This window comes from Thalassophryne amazonica, chromosome 4, assembly GCF_902500255.1.
Source record: "Thalassophryne amazonica chromosome 4, fThaAma1.1, whole genome shotgun sequence".
Classification (NCBI taxonomy): domain Eukaryota; kingdom Metazoa; phylum Chordata; class Actinopteri; order Batrachoidiformes; family Batrachoididae; genus Thalassophryne; species Thalassophryne amazonica.
The window spans coordinates 63,849,679-63,871,294 of NC_047106.1; the positions used below are offsets into that span (position 1 = coordinate 63,849,679).

The window sequence follows — 21,616 nt, forward strand, 5'->3', positions numbered from 1 at the left end:
ATTTTACAAACAATGTTGTGAATATGATTTCCTAAAGTAGTTGTTCTACTGTATAATTACTTTTAAAACCCAAGCAATAAACAATAACTTTTCATCCATTAAAAATTTAGCATTTAAGATTAGGTTTTTTACATAGTTTTTTAATCATTATATTTGATAGTAAGAAAACACAAAAACAACAACAAAAAAACTGAGCTGTTAATTTTAACATATATTTTACAAACATTGTGCCTTACTGGACAATGTGTGACAGACTGTGTTCATGCCCTTGCAGTGCTGTAAGACCACTCTGGAAAAATTTTCACCTCAAAGAACATGCAATTATTTCAAATCAATGGTGGATGATACTCACAAACAAGGTATGTGATTCTTCAGAGGTACGGTAGATGAGCTCAGCGTGCTGGACAACTCGGTCTAGAAGTTTTTCCTGTGAGATGGAGGGACAGCTGGAGATGCCACCATGGTCTTCATCACAGTTTAGGGGGATGCTTTTGGAAAGCAGATAAGGCCAGAGACAAACAGCCCATATGCCCAGCAGTGTGACTGCAATCACACATGGATGCACATATTCACAGGTAGACAAAAAAATAAAATGAACACAATTGCTCAGGTAAATGCATGTAAAAACACATGCTGCCACAAATCATGAAATTGTAGTATTTGCTTGACTAGGGTAATGCATTACCTGCCATCATGTGGATTGTGATGATAGTAGACTGACATCCTGACCTCTCTTTTATGGACTCACCAGGGCATGAATGAAGAAAAAGGTCAAACAGTTGTGCTAAGTACTTGTAAAAGGAGAATGCTCTCCATGAATAACACCAACGTGTCAGATCAATGCAAAGCCATGTGCATCTGTCTCTTAGTTTAAAGTTAAAAAGAACATTTCAGACTCTATCAGATTATATAAATCTTGCATGCCCTGATCTCAATTTAAAAATAGTACAGAAAATGTGGCATTTTATTCCACCTGTCATGCAGATAACACAGGGCAATAATCCAAGAATTAAATTGGAGACTGATATGATTTATCAAACAAAAGGATATGATTTATCAAACAAAAGTCCACAAAAATAGCAGACACAAAAATCCTTCTTTTCAGCTGCGGTAAGGATGTAATCGATTTAAGCATTCTCAGCAGAGAAGACGACTAGGACTGTCAATGACACAACAAGAAATGGCTGAATGAATGAAATCAGTGGGATCTTGCAAATCCTTTTCAAAGCTATTTTTTTTTTTTCAACAGTCATACTCCATTTCACTCCTAAAACCATTAGTGTGTCAAGCTCTCCTCATAAGTGGCATTTCTGTTTGTTGAAGAAAAGAAACCCTATTTACTCCTAATCCATGCACACTTAAAATATGGCAATGCTCGCCAAAGTACGAGGTCTGTGAGAAAAGTAACGGACCTTATTATTTTTTTCAAAAACTATATGGATTTGAATCACGTGTCATTACATCAGACATGCTTGAACCCTCGTGGGCATGCGAGAGTTTTTTCACGCCTGTCGGTTACGTCATTCGCCTGTGGGCAGTCTTTGAGTGAGGAGTGCCCACCCTCTTGTCGATTTTTTCATTGTTTAGGAATGGCTCAGAGACTGCTGCTTTGTTTGATAAAAATTTTTTCAAAACCTGTAAGGCACAACTGAGTGGACACCATTCGATAAATTCAGCTGGTTTTCGGTGAAAATTTTAACGGCTGATGAGAGATTTTGGAGTTTTACTGTCGCCGTAAGGACGGCCCACGGCGCCTGACGGTGATCTGTGCTCCGAGGTGGCGTCGTCTCGCTGTTTCAAGCTGAAAACTTCTTAATTTCAGGCTCTGTGGACCCAAGACGTCGTGAGATAACAGAGAACTTTCAGAAGAATTCGGGATCAGGAGTTTATCCAGACATTCCACTGTTAAAGGAGATTTTGTAATGAAAGAACGTGCGCGCAGATTCACATGTCGGGCCGGACCCAACCGCAGGGGGTTCGCCACAGGAAAAACCCTCCGTTGGAAACCTTAACGGACAAGTTGGAACATGCCCAAGCTGTTAAACAATTTCTCAGATACTCACTTGTTGAAAGCCATCAAAAGCCGCCTGAATTTTACAAATGGTTTTCAACACGGAGGTGTTTTTCATGTCGCGGCGCAGACGGATTTGCCACATCGTCACGGATCTGACTCGGCAAATTCGTCCGCACGTTCTTTCATTACAAAATCTCCTTCAACAGTGGAATGTCCGGGTAAACTCCTGATGCCGGCTTTTTCTGAAACTTCTCTGTTCTCTGACGACGTCCTGGGTGAACAGAGCTTTAAATTAGCATGTTTTCAGCTCGAAACAGCCAGACGGACGCCACCTCCGACTGCGCCATGCCGATCCGCTTTGTGAGCTGTGGTAAAGCGAAAGAAACTCCACAATCTCTCATCAGCCGTTAAACTTTACACCGAAAACCAGCTGAAAAAATTTGATAAAGTAACGTGCGCCGTCTCCACCAGCGTTTCAGACAAAGAGATTCCGACAGGAGGGGGAGTCCACACCTCACTCAAAGCCTGCCCACAGGCGAATGACGTCACCGACAGGCATGACAAAACTCACGCATGCGCACGAGGGTTCAAGCATGTCTGACGTAAAAACATATGGATCAAATCCATTTCTTTTTTGACCGCTTTTTATATCACAGACCTCGTAGGTGTAAATGGACTGCATTTATATAGCACTTTTCCATCTGCAACAGACGCTCAAAGTGCTTTGAGCATCTGAGGAATCCATTAACTACACTAATCTTGGCTTGGATTTTCTTAAATATATTTAGTACTCTTTTTATGTCTTCCAAATTGATTCTTTTATCAGTGTAATCTCCAGTAAAAAGAAGATTGTTGGCAACAGGAGGCTTGCCAGTTTCATTGAGCATTTGCTTAATGCATTTCGGATGCCTATCGATTACAGAAGTGGGATTTTACCTGAGTAATATGTTTATTGTTACACTTGACAAACAATAAATTATATATCACTATATGAACACTGATATAAGCACATTCAAATAAGACTATTAAATAAAACTGTATTCTCATGGTGATTTTGTTTTTAACAACTTTTTATTGCTAAGAAAACAAATGAAGCAGCTGTCTGCAAAGAATTTTTAAGTACAAGGAGTGGGCAGGAGGTCAGGAAATAGCTACTGACAGGTTTTATGTTACTAAAATAGATGTCACACAAGTGTTTCTTATTCACACTGTCAAGACACTTGAAGCCTGTCTTCACATATTCACATTGAAGCTTTTTAATATGACGCAGCGTTCTCCTCTAAGGCATCTTATTCACTCATTCTCAGTTTGTCTTTGTCTGGCATCCCTTTACTTTTATAAGGTTTTTTTCTTTTACAATTTGAAGGCTTCTCTTAAAACATCTTGTTTTTGTTGACTCTATTGGTAACTCAGATGGTGAATGTGCAGAAAATTAAAGAGAACTGGGGCTAGTGTGTTGGGTGATTAAAAATAAATCCGCATCCATAAATTAACATTAGGGGGGGAGGCTGGAGCCTATGCCAGCAGTCATATGGTGTGAGGTGGGGTACACCCTGGACAGCATGACAGGTTGTCACAGTGCCACATATAGACAGACAAACACATTCACACCCACACACACCTACCAGTGCCGTCGTTCCGCACAGCACGTTGAGCTCCAAGTGCCGCAGGGGCACCAAAAAAATCAACCATAATAAGCTTGTCTGAAAGCCTATTTGTTCAGCGCTAGGATTTCTGAGATGCGCTTGAACTGCACCTGATCAGTGAATGCGGTGCGCTGCGCAACTGTTACTGTTCGGGAGCTGATGAAAGCAGACACAAAGAACATTCATTTCTAGTTTTGTGTGTGTTTTATGAACACCAAGTAAGTTTAATGCTTCTGTTGCATAGTGCTTTTGTGAGGATTTGTCAGTTGACGCGTGCTAACTTGAGCTAGTGCCTTATGTTGATCCATGTGACGAATTAGTATGATGCTGTAGAGCACTGTTGTTTGTGTGCAAATATTTGCTCATTTTGAAATGGATGCCTGCAATACATTTCAAAAAAGTTGGGACGGGGCAACAAAAGAATGGGAAAGTTGATGAATTCTCAAAGAACACCTGTTTGGAAACAGGTGAGTGTCATAATTGGGTATAAAAGGAGGATCCCCAAAAGGCTCAGCTGTTCACAAGCAAAGATGGGGTGAGGATCACAACATTGTGAACAACTGTGTGAAAAAATAGCCCAACAGTTTAAGAACAATGCGTTTCAACTTTCAATTGCAAGGAATGCAAGGGATTCCATCATCTACAGTCCATAATATAATCAGAAGATTCAGAAAATCTGGAGAACTTTCTACACGTAAGCAGCAAAGCTGAAAACCAACACCGAATGCCCGTGAACTTCGATCCCTCAGGTGGCACTGCATTAAAAACTGACATCATTGTGTAAAGGATCTTACTGCCTGGGCTCAAGAACACTTCAGAAAACCATTGTCAGTTAACACAGTTCGTCACTACATCTACAAGTGGAAGTTAAAACTCGACCATGCAAAGCGAAAGCCATACGTCAACAACATCCAGAAACGCTGCCACCTTCTCTGGGCTGGAGCTCATTTGAAATGGACAGACATAAACTGAAACTGGACCATCCAGATTGTTACCAGCACAAAGTTCAAAAGCCAGCATCTGTGATGGTATGGAGGTGTGGTAGTGCCCATGGCATGGCCAACTTACACATCTGTGATGGCACCAACAATTCTGAAAGGTACATCCAGGTTTTGGAGGAACACATCCAATCAACATCTTTTTCAGGGACATCCTTGCTTATGTCAGCCAGACAATGCCAAGCCACATTCTGCACATGTTACAACAGCGTGGCTTCGTAGTAAAATCGAATCAAATCAGTTTTATTTATATAGCGCCAAATCACAACAAACAGTCGCCCCAAGGCGCTTCACATTGCAAGGCAAGGCCATACAATAATTACGGAAAAACCCCAACGGTCAAAACGACCCCCTGTGAGCAAGCACTTGGCAACAGTGGGAAGGAAAAACGCCCTTTTAACAGGAAGAAACCTCCAGCAGAACCAGGCTCAGGGAGGGGCAGTCTTCTGCTGGGACTGGTTGGGGCTGAGGGAGAGAACCAGGAAAAAGACGTGCTGTGGAGAGGAGCAGAGATCAATCACTAATGATTAAATGCAGAGTGGTGCATACAGAGCAAAAAGAGAAAGAAACACTCAGTGCATCATGGGAACCCCCCAGCAGTCTAAGTCTATAGCAGCATAACTAAGGGATGGTTCAGGGTCACCTGATCCAGCCCTAACTACAAGCTTTAGCAAAAAGGAAAGTTTAAGCCTAATCTTAAAAGTAGAGAGGGTGTCTGTCTCCCTGATCTGAATTGGGAGCTGGTTCCACAGGAGAGGAGCCTGAAAGCTGAAGGCTCTGCCTTCCATTCTACTCTTACAAACCCTAGGAACTACAAGTAAGCCTGCAGTCTGAGAGTGAAGTGCTCTATTGGGGTGATATGGTACTATGAGGTCCCTAAGATAAGATGGGACCTGATTATTCAAAACCTTATAAGTAAGAAGAAGAATTTTAAATTCTATTCTAGAATTAACAGGAAGCCAATGAAGAGAGGCCAATATGGGTGAGATATGCTCTCTCCTTCTAGTCCCTGTCAGTACTCTAGCTGCAGCATTTTGAATTAACTGAAGGCTTTTCAGGGAACTTTTAGGACAACCTGATAATAATGAATTACAATAGTCCAGCCTAGAGGAAATAAATGCATGAATTAGTTTTTCAGCATCACTCTGAGACAAGACCTTTCTAATTTTAGAGATATTGCGCAAATGCAAAAAAGCAGTCCTACATATTTGTTTAATATGCGCATTGAATGACATATCCTGATCAAAAATGACTCCAAGATTTCTCACAGTATTACTAGAGGTCAGGGTAATGCCATCCAGAGTAAGGATCTGGTTAGACACCATGTTTCTAAGATTTGTGGGGCCAAGTACAATAACTTCAGTTTTATCTGAGTTTAAAAGCAGGAAATTAGAGGTCATCCATGTCTTTATGTCTGTAAGACAATCCTGCAGTTTAGCTAATTGGTGTGTGTCCTCTGGCTTCATGGATAGATAAAGCTAGGTATCATCTGCGTAACAATGAAATTTAAGCAATGCCGTCTAATAATACTGCCTAAGGGAAATGTATAAAGTGAATAAAATTGGTCCTAGCACAGAACCTTGTGGAACTCCATAATTAACCTTAGTCTGTGAAGAAGATTCCCCATTTACATGAACAAATTGTAATCTATTAGATAAATATGATTCAAACCACCACAACACAGTGCCTTTAATACCTATGGCATGCTCTAATTTCTGTAATAAAATTTTATGGTCAACAGTATCAAAAGCAGCACTGAGGTCTAACAGAACAAGCACAGAGATGAGTCCACTGTCTGAGGCCATAAGAAGATCATTTGTAACCTTCACTAATGCTGTGTCTGTACTATGATGAATTCTAAAACCTGACTGAAACTCTTCAAATAGACCATTCCTCTGCAGATGATCAGTTAGCTGTTTTACAACTACCCTTTCAAGACTTTTTGAGAGAAAAGGAAGATTGGAGATTGGCCTATAATTAGCTAAGATAGCTGGGTCAAGTGATGGCTTTTTAAGTAATGGTTTAATTACTGCCACCTTAAAAGCCTGTGGTACATAGCCAACTAATAAAGATAGATTGATCATATTTAAGATCGAAGCATTAATTAATGGTAGGGCTTCCTTGAGCAGCCTTGTAGGAATAGGGTCTAATAGACATGTTGATGGTTTGGAGGAAGTGACTAATGAAAATAACTCAGACAGAACAATCGGAGAGAAAGAGTCTAACCAAATACCGGCATCACTGAAAGCAGCCAAAGATAACGATATGTCTTTGGGATGGTTATGAGTAATTTTTTCTCTAATAGTTAAAATTTTATTAGCAAAGAAAGTCATGAAGTCATTACTAGTTAAAGTTAAAGGAATACTTGGCTCAATAGAGCTCTGACTCTTTGTCAGCCTGGCTACAGTGCTGAAAAGAAACCTGGGATTGTTCTTATTGTCTTCAATTAGTGATGAGTAGTAAGACGTCCTAGCTTTACGGAGGGCTTTTTTATAGAGCAACAGACTCTTTTTCCAGGCTAAGTGAAGATCTTCTAAATTAGTGAGACGCCATTTCCTCTCCAACTTACGGGTTATCTGCTTTAAGCTGCGAGTTTGTGAGTTATACCATGGAGTCAGGCACTTCTGATTTAAAGCTCTCTCTTTCAGAGGAGCTACAGCATCCAAAGTTGTCTTCAATGAGGATGTAAAACTATTGACGAGATACTCTATCTCACTTACAGAGTTTAGGTAGCTACTCTGCACTGTGTTGGTATATGGCATTAGAGAACATAAAGAAGGAATCATATCCTTAAACCTAGTTACAGCGCTTTCTGAAAGACTTCTAGTGTAATGAAACTTATTCCCCACTGCTGGGTAGTCCATCAGAGTAAATGTAAATGTTATTAAGAAATGATCAGACAGAAGGGAGTTTTCAGGGAATACTGGTAAGTCTTCAATTTCCATACCATAAGTCAGAACAAGATCTAAGATATGATTAAAGTGGTGGGTGGACTCATTTACATTTTAAGCAAAGCCAATTGAGTCTAATAATAGATTAAATGCAGTGTTGAGGCTGTCATTCTCAGCATCTGTGTGGATGTTAAAATCGCCCACTATAATTATCTTATCTGAGCTAAGCACTAAGTCAGACAAAAGGTCTGAAAATTCACAGAGAAACTCACAGTAATGACCAGGTGGACGATAGATAATAACAAGTAAAAAGTGCGGGTACTAGATTGGCCTGCCTGCAGTCCAGACCTGCTGCCCAATGAAAATGTGTGGCGCATTATGAAGCGCAAAATACGACAATGGAGACCCTGGACTGTTGAACAACTGAAGTCGTACATCAAGCAAGAATGGGAAAGAATTCCACCTACAAAGCTTCAACAATTAATTGACTCCAGTTTCCTCCCATTCGTTCCTCATTTGTTTTGTTGTGCATTTTTGATTTTTGAGACATATTGCTTTAAGTTTTCTGTCTTGACGCTTTGATGTCTTCCTTGGTCTACCAGTATGTTTGCCTTTAAGAAAAAAAAAAAAAAAAAAAAAAAAAAAAAAATATATATATATATATATATATATATATATATATATATATATATATAAAGCATTTGTGCTTAGGGCATCCAAATGGCTAGCACTGGCCTTGACACCTGTGATCAAATTAAAGTTTCCAATCCACCTAACCTGCATGTCATTTGAAGTGGGAGGACACAGGGGCACCTGGAGGGAACAAAACTGACTCAGGGATAGTTTTTTTTAACTACAGTAAAACTTACATATAATGGATTTTTTTTTTTTTTTTTTTGCCAGCTTGCACTCAGCCGAGACGGACGCATTTTCTTCTCCCTTCCTCCTTATCTTTCCTGCTTCTGTGGCGTGTTGTCTGTGAGGCTGCAGCTTTGCACTTCTGGAAAACGACAAAAATGGATCTGTTAAAGTGGTCTCTGAACGCCATTGACACTATTTTTCCACAAGACATTCAGGGGCGGAGGACCTGACCTGCCGGGACGCATGTAATGGGTTACGTGATGGACTCGTGGAGGAGATGGCAGGTCATGTGCCTTTACACGCTTTCTGTGGAGGACGTTGAAGATGTGTATATATTTGGCTTGGTGGTGACCGGCTTTCTGCTGTGTGGAGCGGGCATGGCGCTGGTTTACCGGAAAATTAAGAACGTGGAAGCAGCAATAACTGGGCCGTCCAGGCTGCCCCACATGATTGATTCGATTGGGAAGGCAGTGGCTGCGCAGTCGGCGGGTGTTAACCGCACGCTGGAAAACATCTCGGGCAGGATTGCAGCTCTGGAAATCCGCTTTGACCGTCAGTAAAGACCACATCCTACATTCAGATGTATTGAGAGCCACTCTGTTCTCAGAACTGTGGAATCTTTCAGGCGTCTGCTAATCTGGATATTCATTTGGCTTCCCCAAACACAGCTGCACTTCAAGGCCGCTGCGATAAAAAACCTCCTCAAGAAGATCAACACTTAAGCCTCGCTCCCTGGTCATCCCCCTCCCCTCAGCTTCTCCAGCACTGACGTTGACTGTGGACCGTTGACTGCTCAGGGCTGAGCCCCTCCCCCTTCCAGGATTGTCGGACAAGGCCATTGATGGCGCCTAATAGGCTGCCTCCGGAGTGTTCTGATAAACTGGACTTTCAAATCTCGGTTGTCGTCCTGCGTCTTTGTTTGTCTGTGTGATTATTGTTTTTCTGTGCTGATGGGGTTTTTTTTTTCCTCATTGCTGCTGTGTAATGCAGTGGCTACGAGGGTTTTTTTCTCTTCCTTACCTCGTGTGTGCTTTTTATATGCGTTTATGTACCGGGCCGGCTTATGTTGTGTGTTATGTGTGTGTCGTTTGTTATGGGTCCGTCTTGGTTTGCTCAGCCCTGCTGTTGACCAAGGCAGGGATGTACATCTGGAGCTGGTCCCCGGGCACCTAATGGCGACTTCTGCTCCTAACTGGCAATTAGGATGGGTTAAATGCAGTAGACACATTTCATTGTGCAGGGAACATGTTCCTTTGTGCATATGACAATAAAATTCCATTGAATCCTTTGAATTGAATTCAGGTGGCCCATTGAATTTTGCCTAAAATATGTATAAATTTCAATTTATTTTCATTTATATAGTGCCAAATCACAACAGAGTTGCCTCAAGGTGCTTCACACAAGTATAGTCTAACCTTACTCACCCCCCAGAGCAGCAGTGGTAAGGAAAAACTCCCACTGAGGAAGAAACCTCAAGCTGACCAGACTCAAAGGGGTCACCCTCTGCTTGGGCCATGCTACAGACATAAATTACAGAGCAATTCACAAAACGAATATACAGGAAATGCTGTTGGTGCAGAGGAAATACTCAGGTAATCGCCGGCCACTAGCCCTAAGCTTCACTAAAAGACCCAGAATTTAAATAAAGTTGAGGCCGCAGCACGCTCCGTTTCCTAGCTATGCTAGCCATACAAAAGGGAAAATAAGTGCGTCTTAAGTCTGGACTTGAAAGTCTCCACAGAATCTGTCTGTTTTATTGATGCAGAGAGATCATTCCACAGAACAGGGGCATGATAAGCGAAAGCTCCATGACCCGCAGATTTCTTATTCACTCTAGGGACAGAAAGTCGTCCTGCACCCTGAGAATGCAAAGCTCAGGCCAGTACATAAGGCTTAATTAGGTCAGCTAAGTACAGAGGTGCCAGTCTGTGAAAAATTTTACAGACTAGTAGTAGAACCTTAAAATCTGATCTCACTGGGACAGGAAGCCAGTGAAGGGATGCCAAAATGGGTGTAATGTGGTCGAACTTTCTGCTTCGTGTCAAAAGTCTGACTCCAGCATTTTGAACCAATTGGAGACCCCTAATGCTAGACTGTGGTAAACCAGAAAATAGAACATTGCAGTAGTCCAATCTTGAAGAGATAAACACATGAATCAGGGTCTCCACAGCCATAGACAGGACGGGATGAATCTTCACTATATTTTGCAGTTGGAAGAAAGCAGTCCTCGTAATATTTCTAATATGGAGGTCAAAGGACATTGTAGGATCAAAAATTACCCCTAAGATTCCTCACTTTGTCAGTGTGATGTATTACACACGAGCCTAGGCTAAGCGTTAACTGGTCAAATTGATGTCTATGAATCACTGGACCAAGAATAATCGTTTCAGTCTTATCAGAGTTTAAAAGTAGGAAGTTTCTAGACATCCAATTTCTCACTGATGCAAGGCAATCTTCTAAGGATTTTATGTGAATGAGATTACCAGCAGTTATTGGCATGTATAACTGAGTATCATCAGCAGAGTAGTGAAAGGTAATCTCAAAATGCCACAATATATGCCCAAGGGGTGCTATATAAAGGGAGAAAAGCAGGGGGCCTAAGACGGACCCCTGTGGAACTGATTAACTAATTCCATCTGCTCAAAGTGATATCAGTGAAATCACAAGGTGGAGTCATTGGCTGCAAAGAAAACCTGCACCCTCTTGGCCCTTTCTGGAACAAGTTGCCCACCCCTGAACTATGGAATTAAGGACCTTGCCCAACAACAATCTTTTCTTTCTACAATCATCAACCTCTAAATCAACGGTAGTCCATTTCCTCTTTTCTGACTCCATGTTTTAAAATTGCTTATATTTACCGAGTTTTCTGCCAAATGTATTTGATCCATTATTGAAATGTAATCAGCGTGCACACTGCAAAAACTTTTAAAATATGAGAGGAAAGAGTGAAACCAGAAAAGTGTTAAATCATAGCTTTTTTGTTGTTTCTGCTTTAACAGGTGCAGCATGTCAGGCTGTGAGTCCGTGTCTGAGCACGGTTTGAAAAAATAAACGGTCAGGCTTTTAATCACGGAAATGACTCCTGTCCAACTTTCCTCAAATCGGTGAGTGTCAGCGATGAACTTTAATTTTGTACCTGTGTTACTGTGCACGTCCAGAGTGCTTTGTCCGGTACATGTGAGGGGTCTTTAATGAAAATGCATTGCGGTTGGTCAGGATGTTTTGTCCGATGTGAGCAAAAATCTGTTATACAAAATCTGTTATATACAGTGTTTATTACATGGAAAATATCTCTATCTGGTTTATACAATTTTAGTTTAGGTGAGTTTTTTTTTGCTCTAATCACCTTTGAGATGTACAGTCCAGTGATGTGGTGGTTGGAGGAAGCCAGAGCACCCAGAGGGAACCCATATGAATATGCAAATTCCACACATAGGGGACCTGGTGGGAAACAATTCCATGACCATCTTGCTGTGAGGCAAGAGTCCTAACCAATAAGCCAGTGTGCCACTCACCTTCTTTTATCAGTTGCTGAGATCCTGAAGTTCTGGTGGACCTTCAAAACAAAGGTTATTTATTTCCAGGGTGTTAATTTGGGGCTCCTTCCTCAGTGGTCTCTATGGTTCAAGCTTCTTGTACTTTGCATAACAGAATGTACAGGTCATGGCAAAATACATTTTTTTCAACTTGCATTCTCCTAAAAAGGCTTATAGAGCTCTAAAATTGTGTCATGTTCATAAAACATTAAGTCATAAATGTAGACAGAGGTTCCCCAGCATTCAAAAAGCTTTCAGAAGTAATTTATCTTAGTGTATGTAAAATAAAAATCTAAAATAGTGTATAACAATGAAAATTATATATAACATTATATGTAAATAAAGTAAGGATTACAAATGACCTAACAACAAGAGATTTGGAAATCAAAACTGCTCAGAGAAAACAATGAGACCACACCCATGTTTTAAAAGTAACAAGCATGTAGGAAAAGAAAATGAACAACCATACAACATCTGTGCTCATTTCAATAAAATTATTTGTCTATAAATCATGCACCATTCGGCCATAAATTTCACCTTGGCCTCCAGCTTTGATCACTGACTGATCTTAACCAAATTCAAATCCCTTCTTCCCATCCAAAGAACAAATGTGATCCAAATTCAATGAGACGTTACTAAGATATCTGGCCAAAATTACAACAGAATGGAATAATTACACGCAGACTAAATCTGACTGTGACTAATTAACACATTTTCACAACATTTGATAAACCCTGTCCTGGAATGTACACCACTGAATTTTGGACTATCCTCACAATGGGACAAACAATTTATCATTTGACAGTGTGATTGCTCATGCAGAGGTAGCGGCCAAGCAGTTCATGGGCTAGTTTGCAGAGCAGAAGGTTCCTGGTTCAAGGCCACCCCTGCCCATTCTCCATGTGATGTTGGCTTGCATCGGGAAGGGTAACTGTTGTAAAACCTGTCCCAAATCTTGTGAAACTCTTGTGATGAAACTCTTGTGTCTCTGTCAGAAAACAGTGTTTATACGGTGGATGAGGTTCTGACTTCCTCTTTCCTGCTGCTACACATCAGAATTTTGGCTCTCTGTTGGGACTGTTTACACTGAGACTGCTACCTGCTGCTTTGGACTTGAATTAACAGTCTTTTTCAAGACTTTTTTTTTTACTTTTTTACCTTTTTTTTTTTTACTTTTTTACTGTGCTCCAACGCCTAAAGAAGACCTCTAACGGTCGAAACATCGCGACAGAGCACTTTTATCTGCTAACTTTCATCAGCGTTGGCAAGCTAACTAGCTTGCTAACGCTTTCGTTTTTATTTTTTTATTTATTTATTTATTTTTTTTATTTTTCTCTTTTAGCACTGTTGTCGTGCGTTGCCTGTGCTGCTTCATGGCCTGTTTGGTGCCTTGATTGGGGCACTCCTTCTGCTGAATCACCTTTAAATTATTTAAACATTATTCACTTTGTGTGTTTTTAGGAATCCGCTAGGTTGCGTAGCTACTAGCTCTTAGCCGATTTAGCATGGCGGCTTCTCCTGTCTCGCCCGCACTTTTCTGCTCTGGGTGTGAAATGTTTAGTTATTCCTCGGCCTCCTTTAGCAGTAACGGTACTTGTAATAAGTGCAGCTTATTCGTAGCTTTGGAGGCCAGGCTGGGCGAATTGGGGACTCGGCTCCGCACCGTGGAAAATTCTACAGCTAGCCAGGCCCCTGTAGTCGGTGCGGACCAAGGTAGCTTAGCTGCCGCTAGTTCCCCCCTGGCAGATCCCGGGCAGTCGGGAAAGCAGGCCGACTGGGTGACTGTGAGGAGGAAGCGTAGCCCTAAACAGAAGCCCCGTGTACACCGTCAACCCGTTCACATCTCTAACCGTTTTTCCCCACTCGACGATACACTCGCCGAGGATCAAACTCTGGTTATTGGCGACTCTGTTTTGAGAAATGTGAAGTTAGCGACACCAGCAACCATTGTCAATTGTCTTCCGGGGGCCAGAGCAGGCAACATCGAAGGACATTTGAAATTGCTGGCTAAGGCTAAGCGTAAATTTGGTAAGATTGTAATTCACGTCGGCAGTAATGACACTCGGTTCCGCCAATCGGAGGTCACTAAAATTAACATTAAATCGGTGTGTAACTTTGCAAAAACAATGTCGGACTCTGTTGTTTTCTCTGGGCCCCTCCCCAATCAGACCGGGAGTGACATGTTTAGCCGCATGTTCTCCTTGAATTGCTGGCTGGCTGAGTGGTGTCCAAAAAATGAGGTGGGCTTCATTGATAATTGGCAAAGCTTCTGGGGAAAACCTGGTCTTGTTAGGAGAGACGGCATCCATCCCACTTTAGATGGAGCAGTTCTCATTTCTAGAAATCTGGCCAATTTTCTTGGATCCTCTAAACTGTGACTGTCCAGCGTTGGGACCAGGAGGCAGAGCTGTGGTCTTATACACCTCTCTGCAGCTTCTCTCCCCCTGCCATCCCCTCATTACCCCATCCCCGTAGAGACGGTGCCTGCTCCCAGACCACCAATAACCAGTAAAAATCTATTTAAGCATAAAAATTCAAAAAGAAAAAATAATATAGCACCTTCAATTGCACCACAGACTAAAACAGTTAAATGTGGTCTATTAAACATTAGGTCTCTCTCTTCTAAGTCCCTGTTGGTAAATGATATAATAATTGATCAACGTATTGATTTATTCTGCCTAACAGAAACCTGGTTACAGCAGGATGAATATGTTAGTTTAAATGAGTCAACACCCCCGAGTCACACTAACTGTCAGAATGCTCGTAGTACGGGCCGTGGCGGAGGATTAGCAGAAATCTTCCATTCCAGCTTATTAATTAATCAAAAACCTAGACAGAGCTTTAATTCATTTGAAAGCTTGTCTCTTAGTCTTGTCCATCCAAATTGGAAGTCCCAAAACCCAGTTTTATTTGTTATTATCTATCGTCCACCTGGTCGTTACTGTGAGTTTCTCTGTGAATTTTCAGACCTTTTGTCTGACTTAGTGCTTAGCTCAGATAAGATAATTATAGTGGGCGATTTTAATATCCACACAGATGCTGAGAATGACAGCCTCAGCACTGCATTTGGTCTATTATTGGACTCTATCGGCTTTGCTCAAAAAGTAATGAGTCCACCCACCACTTTAATCATATCTTAGATCTTGTTCTGACTTATGGTATGGGAATAGAAGATTTAACAGTATTCCCTGAGAACTCCCTTCTGTCTGATCATTTTTTAATAACATTTACATTTACCCTGATGGACTACCCTGCAGTGGGGAATAAGTTTCATTACACTAGAAGTGTTTCAGAAAGCGCTGTAACTAGGTTTAAGGATATGATTCCTTCGTTATGTTCTCTAATGTCATATACCAACACAGAGCAGAGTAGCTACCTAAACTCTGTAAGGGAGTTAGAGTATCTCGTCAATAGTTTTACATCCTCTTTGAAGACAACTTTGGATGCTGTAGCTCCTCTGAAAAAGAGAGCTTTAAATCAGAAGTGTCTGACTCCGTGGTATAACTCACAAACTCGTAGCTTAAAGCAGATAACCCGTAAGTTGGAGAGGAAATGGCGTCTCACTAACTTAGAAGATCTTCACTTAGCCTGGAAAAAGAGTTTGTTGCTCTATAAAAAAGCCCTCCGTAAAGCTAGGACATCTTTCTACTCATCACTAATTGAAGAAAATAAGAATAACCTCAGGTTTCTTTTCAGCACTGTAGCTAGGCTGACAAAGAGTCAGAGCTCTATTGAGCTGAGTATTCCATTAACTTTAACTAGTAATGACTTCATGACTTTCTTTGCTAACAAAATTTTGACTATTAGAGAAAAAATTACTCATAACCATCCCAAAGATGTATCGTTATCTTTGGCTGCTTTCAGTGATGCCGGTATTTGGTTAGACTCTTTCTCTCCGGTTGTTCTGTCTGAGTTATTTTCATTGGTTGCTTCGTCCAAACCATCGGCATGTTTATTGGACCCCATTCCTGCCAGGCTGCTCAAGGAAGTCCTACCATTATTTAATGCTTCAATCTTAAATATGATCAATCTATCTTTGTTAGTTGGTTATGTACCACAGGCCTTTAAGGTGGCAGTAATTAAACCATTACTTAAAAAGCCATCACTTGATCCAGCTATCTTAGCTAATTATAGGCCAATTTCCAACCTTCCTTTTCTCTCGAAGATTCTTGAGAGGGTAGTTGTAAAACAGTTAACTGATCACCTGCAGAGGAATGGTCTATTTGAAGAGTTTCAGTCAGGTTTTAGAATTCATCATAGTACAGAAACAGCATTAGTGAAGGTTACAAATGATCTTCTTATGGCTTCGGACAGTGGACTTATCTCTGTGCTTGTTCTGTTGGACCTCAGTGCTGCTTTTGATACTGTTGACCATAAAATTTTATTACAGAGATTAGAGCATGTCATAGGTATTAAAGGCACTGCGCTGCGGTGGTTTGAATCATATTTGTCTAATAGATTACAGTTTGTTCATGTAAATGGGGAATCTGCTTCACAGACTAAAGTTAATTATGGAGTTCCACAAGGTTCTGTGCTAGGACCAATTTTATTCACTTTATACATGCTTCCCTTAGGCAGTATTATTAGACGGTATTGCTTAAATTTTCATTGTTACGCAGATGATACCCAGCTTTATCTATCCATGAAGCCAGAGGATACACACCAATTAGCTAAACTGCAGGATTGTCTTACAGACATAAAGACATGGATGACCTCTAATTTCCTGCTTTTAAACTCAGATAAAACTGAAGTTATTGTACTTGGCCCCACAAATCTTAGAAGCATGGTGTCTACCAGATCGTTACTCTGGATGGCATTTCCCTGATCTCTAGTAATACTGTGAGAAATCTTGGAGTCATTTTTGATCAGGATATGTCATTCAAAGCGCATATTAAACAAATATGTAGGACTGCCTTTTTGCATTTACGCAATATCTCTAAAATCAGAAAGGTCTTGTCTCAGAGTGATGCTGAAAAACTAATTCATGCATAATTTCCTCTAGGCTGGACTATTGTAATTCATTATTATCAGGTTGTCCTAAAAGTTCCCTAAAAAGCCTTCAGTTGGTTCAGAATGCTGCAGCTAGAGTACTGACGGGGACTAGCAGGAGAGAGCATATCTCACCCGTGTTGGCCTCTCTTCATTGGCTTCCTGTTAATTCTAGAATAGAATTTAAAATTCTTCTTCTTACTTATAAGGTTTTGAATAATCAGGTCCCATCTTATCTTAGGGACCTCGTAGTACCATATTACCCCATTAGAGCGCTTCGCTCTCAGACTGCGGGCTTACTTGTAGTTCCTAGGGTTTGTAAGAGTAGAATGGGAGGCAGAGCCTTCAGCTTTCAGGCTCCTCTCCTGTGGAACCAGCTCCCAATTCAGATCAGGGAGACAGATACCCTCTCTACTTTTAAGATTAGGCTTAAAACTTTCCTTTTCGCTAAGGCTTATAGTTAGGGCTGGATCGGGTGACCCTGGACCATCCCTTGGTTATGCTGCTTTAGACGTAGATTGTGGGGGGTTCCCATGATGCACTGTTTCTTTCTCTTTTTGCTCCGTATGCATCACTCTGCATTTAATCATTAGTGATCGATCTCTGCCCCCCTTCACAGCATGTCTTTTTCCTGGTTTTTTCCCTCAGCCCCAACCAGTCTCAGCAGAAGACTGCCCCTCCCTGAGCCTGGTTCTGCTGGAGGTTTCTTCCTGTTAAAAGGGAGTTTTTCCTTCCCACTGTTGCCAAGTGCTTGCTCATAGGGGGTCGTTTTGACCGTTGGGGTTTTTCATAATTATTGTATGGCCTTGCCTTACAATATGGAGCGCCTTGGGGCAACTGTTTGTTGTGATTTGGCGCTATATAAGAAAAAAGTTGATTGATTGATTGATTGAAATCAACATGGATGTCCACTTGTCATATCTTGTAAAGCACTTTATGACCTTTGTCTGTGAAAAGCACTATACAAATACAGTTTATAACAGTGTTTTTAACTTTATTTACTATACGCCATTGGAAAAAATGCCATAATATCACATATTTGCATGAATCTTATATGTAATGTCACATCTACACTGTACAGGTGATTACTATTTTCTGTAGATGATATTGGGGAATATGTGCAGTTAATGATACCTTCATTTTGATGGTCTCCTGGTAAATGGTCTCATTCCAAGTATGAGGCTGCCACAGCTTTTCTATTTTTGAACTTCATTTGATTTCTAAAGCAAATTTGGTTCTTGCTCTAAGGTGAAAATTGCATTTGCTAAAGTGTTACAATGATGTATTACTCAGAAATACACAGGGAAACACTGGTAGCTTGTGCACTGGCACCAATCATTTGTTTCTATTCCCAGTGTGTTTCTAAGTCCCGATGTCATATCCAGTCAGACACATACAATATGCAGTGTATTATCTTAATTTCAAAGCAATCTATCTGAGAAACCCAAGTGGAATGGTGCATGAATTGAAGTGAATATGCTCAAATAACAAAACAATGGTTTTAGTTGTTTTTGTGCATGTGTCAGTGTTTGTGTGTGCTTGCGTCTGTGTGTTACAAGTGTTCATACCGTATGGCATCTTTATATTCTTTTAATGTTTTGCTTTTCAAAGTAGGAGTGGTGGCCAGAAGGGTAAGAGCGCTTCTTTCCAGTGCAGTTAGTTTCTGGTTCAAATCCATCCCCATCTATATGTAATGTAGAGTTTTGTTAGGAAGGGAATCCAGCATAAAACATATCAAATGAACATGCCTTCATGCCAGCGGATCCACCTTGGATCTGCTGTGGCGAACCAGAGTGAAAACAGTAGAAGTTGAAGACGGCATTTAATTTTGTTAAACTGTACTTAGGATTCCATAGACTATATACCCCACTATTTAAGTGAGTCTGTATTAAAAAACAAACAAACAAACAAACAAAAAAAACCCCAGAAAACTAACTACTCATAGCATGACTGATAGATGTCCCACCATATGCTGATCAGTACCCAAATCCACAGTCAATACAATTTTTGTTACTTTTTTCGATATATGTCAAAACCTTACTAAACTCTCATTATTGAAATTGTATTTATTTTTATTTTAAAGTTATTTTTGCACACAAACACACACACACACACACACACACACACACACACACACACACACACACACACACACACACACACACACACACACACACACACACACACACACACACACACACACACACACATTATTATCAACCTTTTTCCTCTCTGAAACTGACAGAAACTTAAAAAAAAAAAAATCACAATTAATTAATTTTTAAGGGTCTGTGCTGTTGGCAAAATTAAGTGGATTCTTTACTGGTTCTATGCCCCATCCATCTTCCACATTTCATTAAAATCATCACAGTAAATATTAAGAAACTAATGGAAAAATAACAAATAATTAAAAATATTTGTGAAATGAATGTTCTACATAAGCTTCAGATATCTGTCGCTGAGATAGATGATGACTGGAGTGCAATTTTAAGCAGAAACAACAAAGTGAAAACCGGCAAAAGGCTGGTGACACACAGAAATGACACATGAGCAGTGAAGGCACGGTGAACTGATTTTTTTTTTGGGGGGGGGAACCATTCGGGTCTGCGACACCAGTTAAAAAAATCCTTGTTATTTCATGTGGCGCTTTCTCAAATATATGATTCAGGTAACGACGGAGCACTGCCTCCACCTGGAAAGTCCGCTGATATAAATAAACAACGGCTTTGCTGTGTTCAGCGGATATGTTTGTGACAGAACTCCTTTGCAGCCGACTGCTAAGTGTGGAAGACACTGCTCAAAACACTCCTCGTCTCAGTGAGAGACACCCAGAGTTTTCCTGGATCATAAACTCACATTATCGTGATTGGTCGGTGGAGTCCAAATCTGTACCATAGGCCAAATCTATAACATGTACCACCACCTATACCCAGCAGTACTACTTGGTATATTAATTACTGTATTGATTCAGTCATTCCCTGTAAACATCTAAAAATCTACCCCAATCGTAATGTCTGGGTAACAGGGGAGATTAAAGCCACTGTTAATTGAAAAAAAGGTGCATTCTTTAGTGTTATCAAAGACAAAAGTTAAAGCTGTTCAAAAGGAGCTGAAAGGAATCATTTAAAAGTGTAAATGTATACATAAGGAGAAGGTTGAAGGACAAATGTTCAATAGGAACACTAATACCCCGTCACACTCAGTCATGTGTTCACAGTCTGCTGTCGCTCCTTCCTCCTAGCTTGTTGCTCAGCAAGACCTTGGTTCCTCTCCTGCTCAGCCCTCTGTGCACCTGTTCTGACAGTAAGGCACCAGACTACATGGGCCTCTGCAGACTGCTCCCATGTGTTGACATTGATGCTCCACATTGTCATGTCCTTCTTGCAGACATCCGTGAAGCACAGGCGTGGTTGACCAGCCAAATGAATGCCCTCTGCCAGCTCACCGTACAGTAGATCTTTAGGAATGTGGCCCAGATTCATTCTCCTGATGTGGACAAGCCAACTAAGGCGCCTTTTGCCAAGAATTGTGAACATGCTACACACGTTGCAGAGCTCCAAGATCTCTGTATTGGGAACCTTGAGCTTTTTCTCATGTCTGCCATAGGCGGTCCATGCCTTGCTACCACAGAGAAGTGTGCTGAGCATCCAGGTCTGGGAGACGCACAGTTTTGTCTTCTCAGTGAGGCTGGAGTTGTTCCAGACTCTGTGGCATAGTTTTGCCGTAACTGCTGCTACCTTTGCAACCCTGCTGTTCATCTCTGCATCAATGGAGAGTGAGTTAGTGATGGTTAACCCAAGGTATTTGAAGTGCTCCACGACTTCCAGGCTGTACCCATCAATGTCAATGTTAAGGGGAGCAACTGTACCCTGTGTCATGACGTTTGTCTTCTTCAGACTGATGGTCAGTCCAAACTCATTGTAGGCGTGAAAAAGGCGACTAACAAGCTGCTGCAGACCGTCTTCGGAGTGTGATGTCAAGGCTGCATCATCGGCAAAAAGCATCTCCGCAACCTTGGTATTGGTGCAAAGTCGGGTGATGTTAAAGAGCTTACTTAGCCCTTGTGTGAATGTACACTCCCTTGCTGCAATCCTTGAAGTTGTACAAACCCTGGCAATAATTATGGAATCACCGGCCTCAGAGGATGTTCATTCAGTTGTTTAATTTTGTAGAAAAAAAGCAGATCACAGACATGACACAAAACTAAAGTCATTTCAAATGGCAACTTTCTGGCTTTAAGAAACACTATAAGAAATCAGGAAAAATAATTGTGGCAGTCAGTAACGGTTACTTTTTTAGACCAAGCAGAGAGAAAAAAATATGGACTCACTCAATTCTGAGGAATAAATTATGGAATCACCCTGTAAATTTTTATCCCCAAAACTAACACCTGCATCAAATCAGATCTGCTCATTAGTCTGCATCTAAAAAGGAGTGATCACACCTTGGAGAGCTGTTGCACCAAGTGGACTGACATGAATCATGGCTCCAACAGCAGAGATGTCAATTGAAACAAAGGAGAGGATTATCAAACTCTTAAACGAGGGTAAATCATCATGCAATGTTGCAAAAGATGTTGGCTGTTCACAGTCAGCTGTGTCTAAACTCTGGACAAAATACAAACAACATGGGAAGGTTGTTAAAGGCAAACATACTGGTAGACCAAGGAAGACATCAAAGT

At 41.0% G+C, this 21,616-nt stretch overlaps 1 protein-coding gene across 1 annotated transcript in view; it reads right to left on the reverse strand.

The window, feature by feature from the left end:
• smtla (somatolactin alpha) overlaps positions 1-20,939 on the reverse strand; it is a 34,894-nt gene extending 13,955 nt beyond the window's left edge. The window contains 2 exon segments of the mRNA XM_034168772.1: positions 353-643; positions 20,256-20,939. Coding sequence (XP_034024663.1) covers positions 353-643; positions 20,256-20,939 — 975 coding nt within the window.
• Positions 20,940-21,616: the final 677 nt, after the last annotated feature.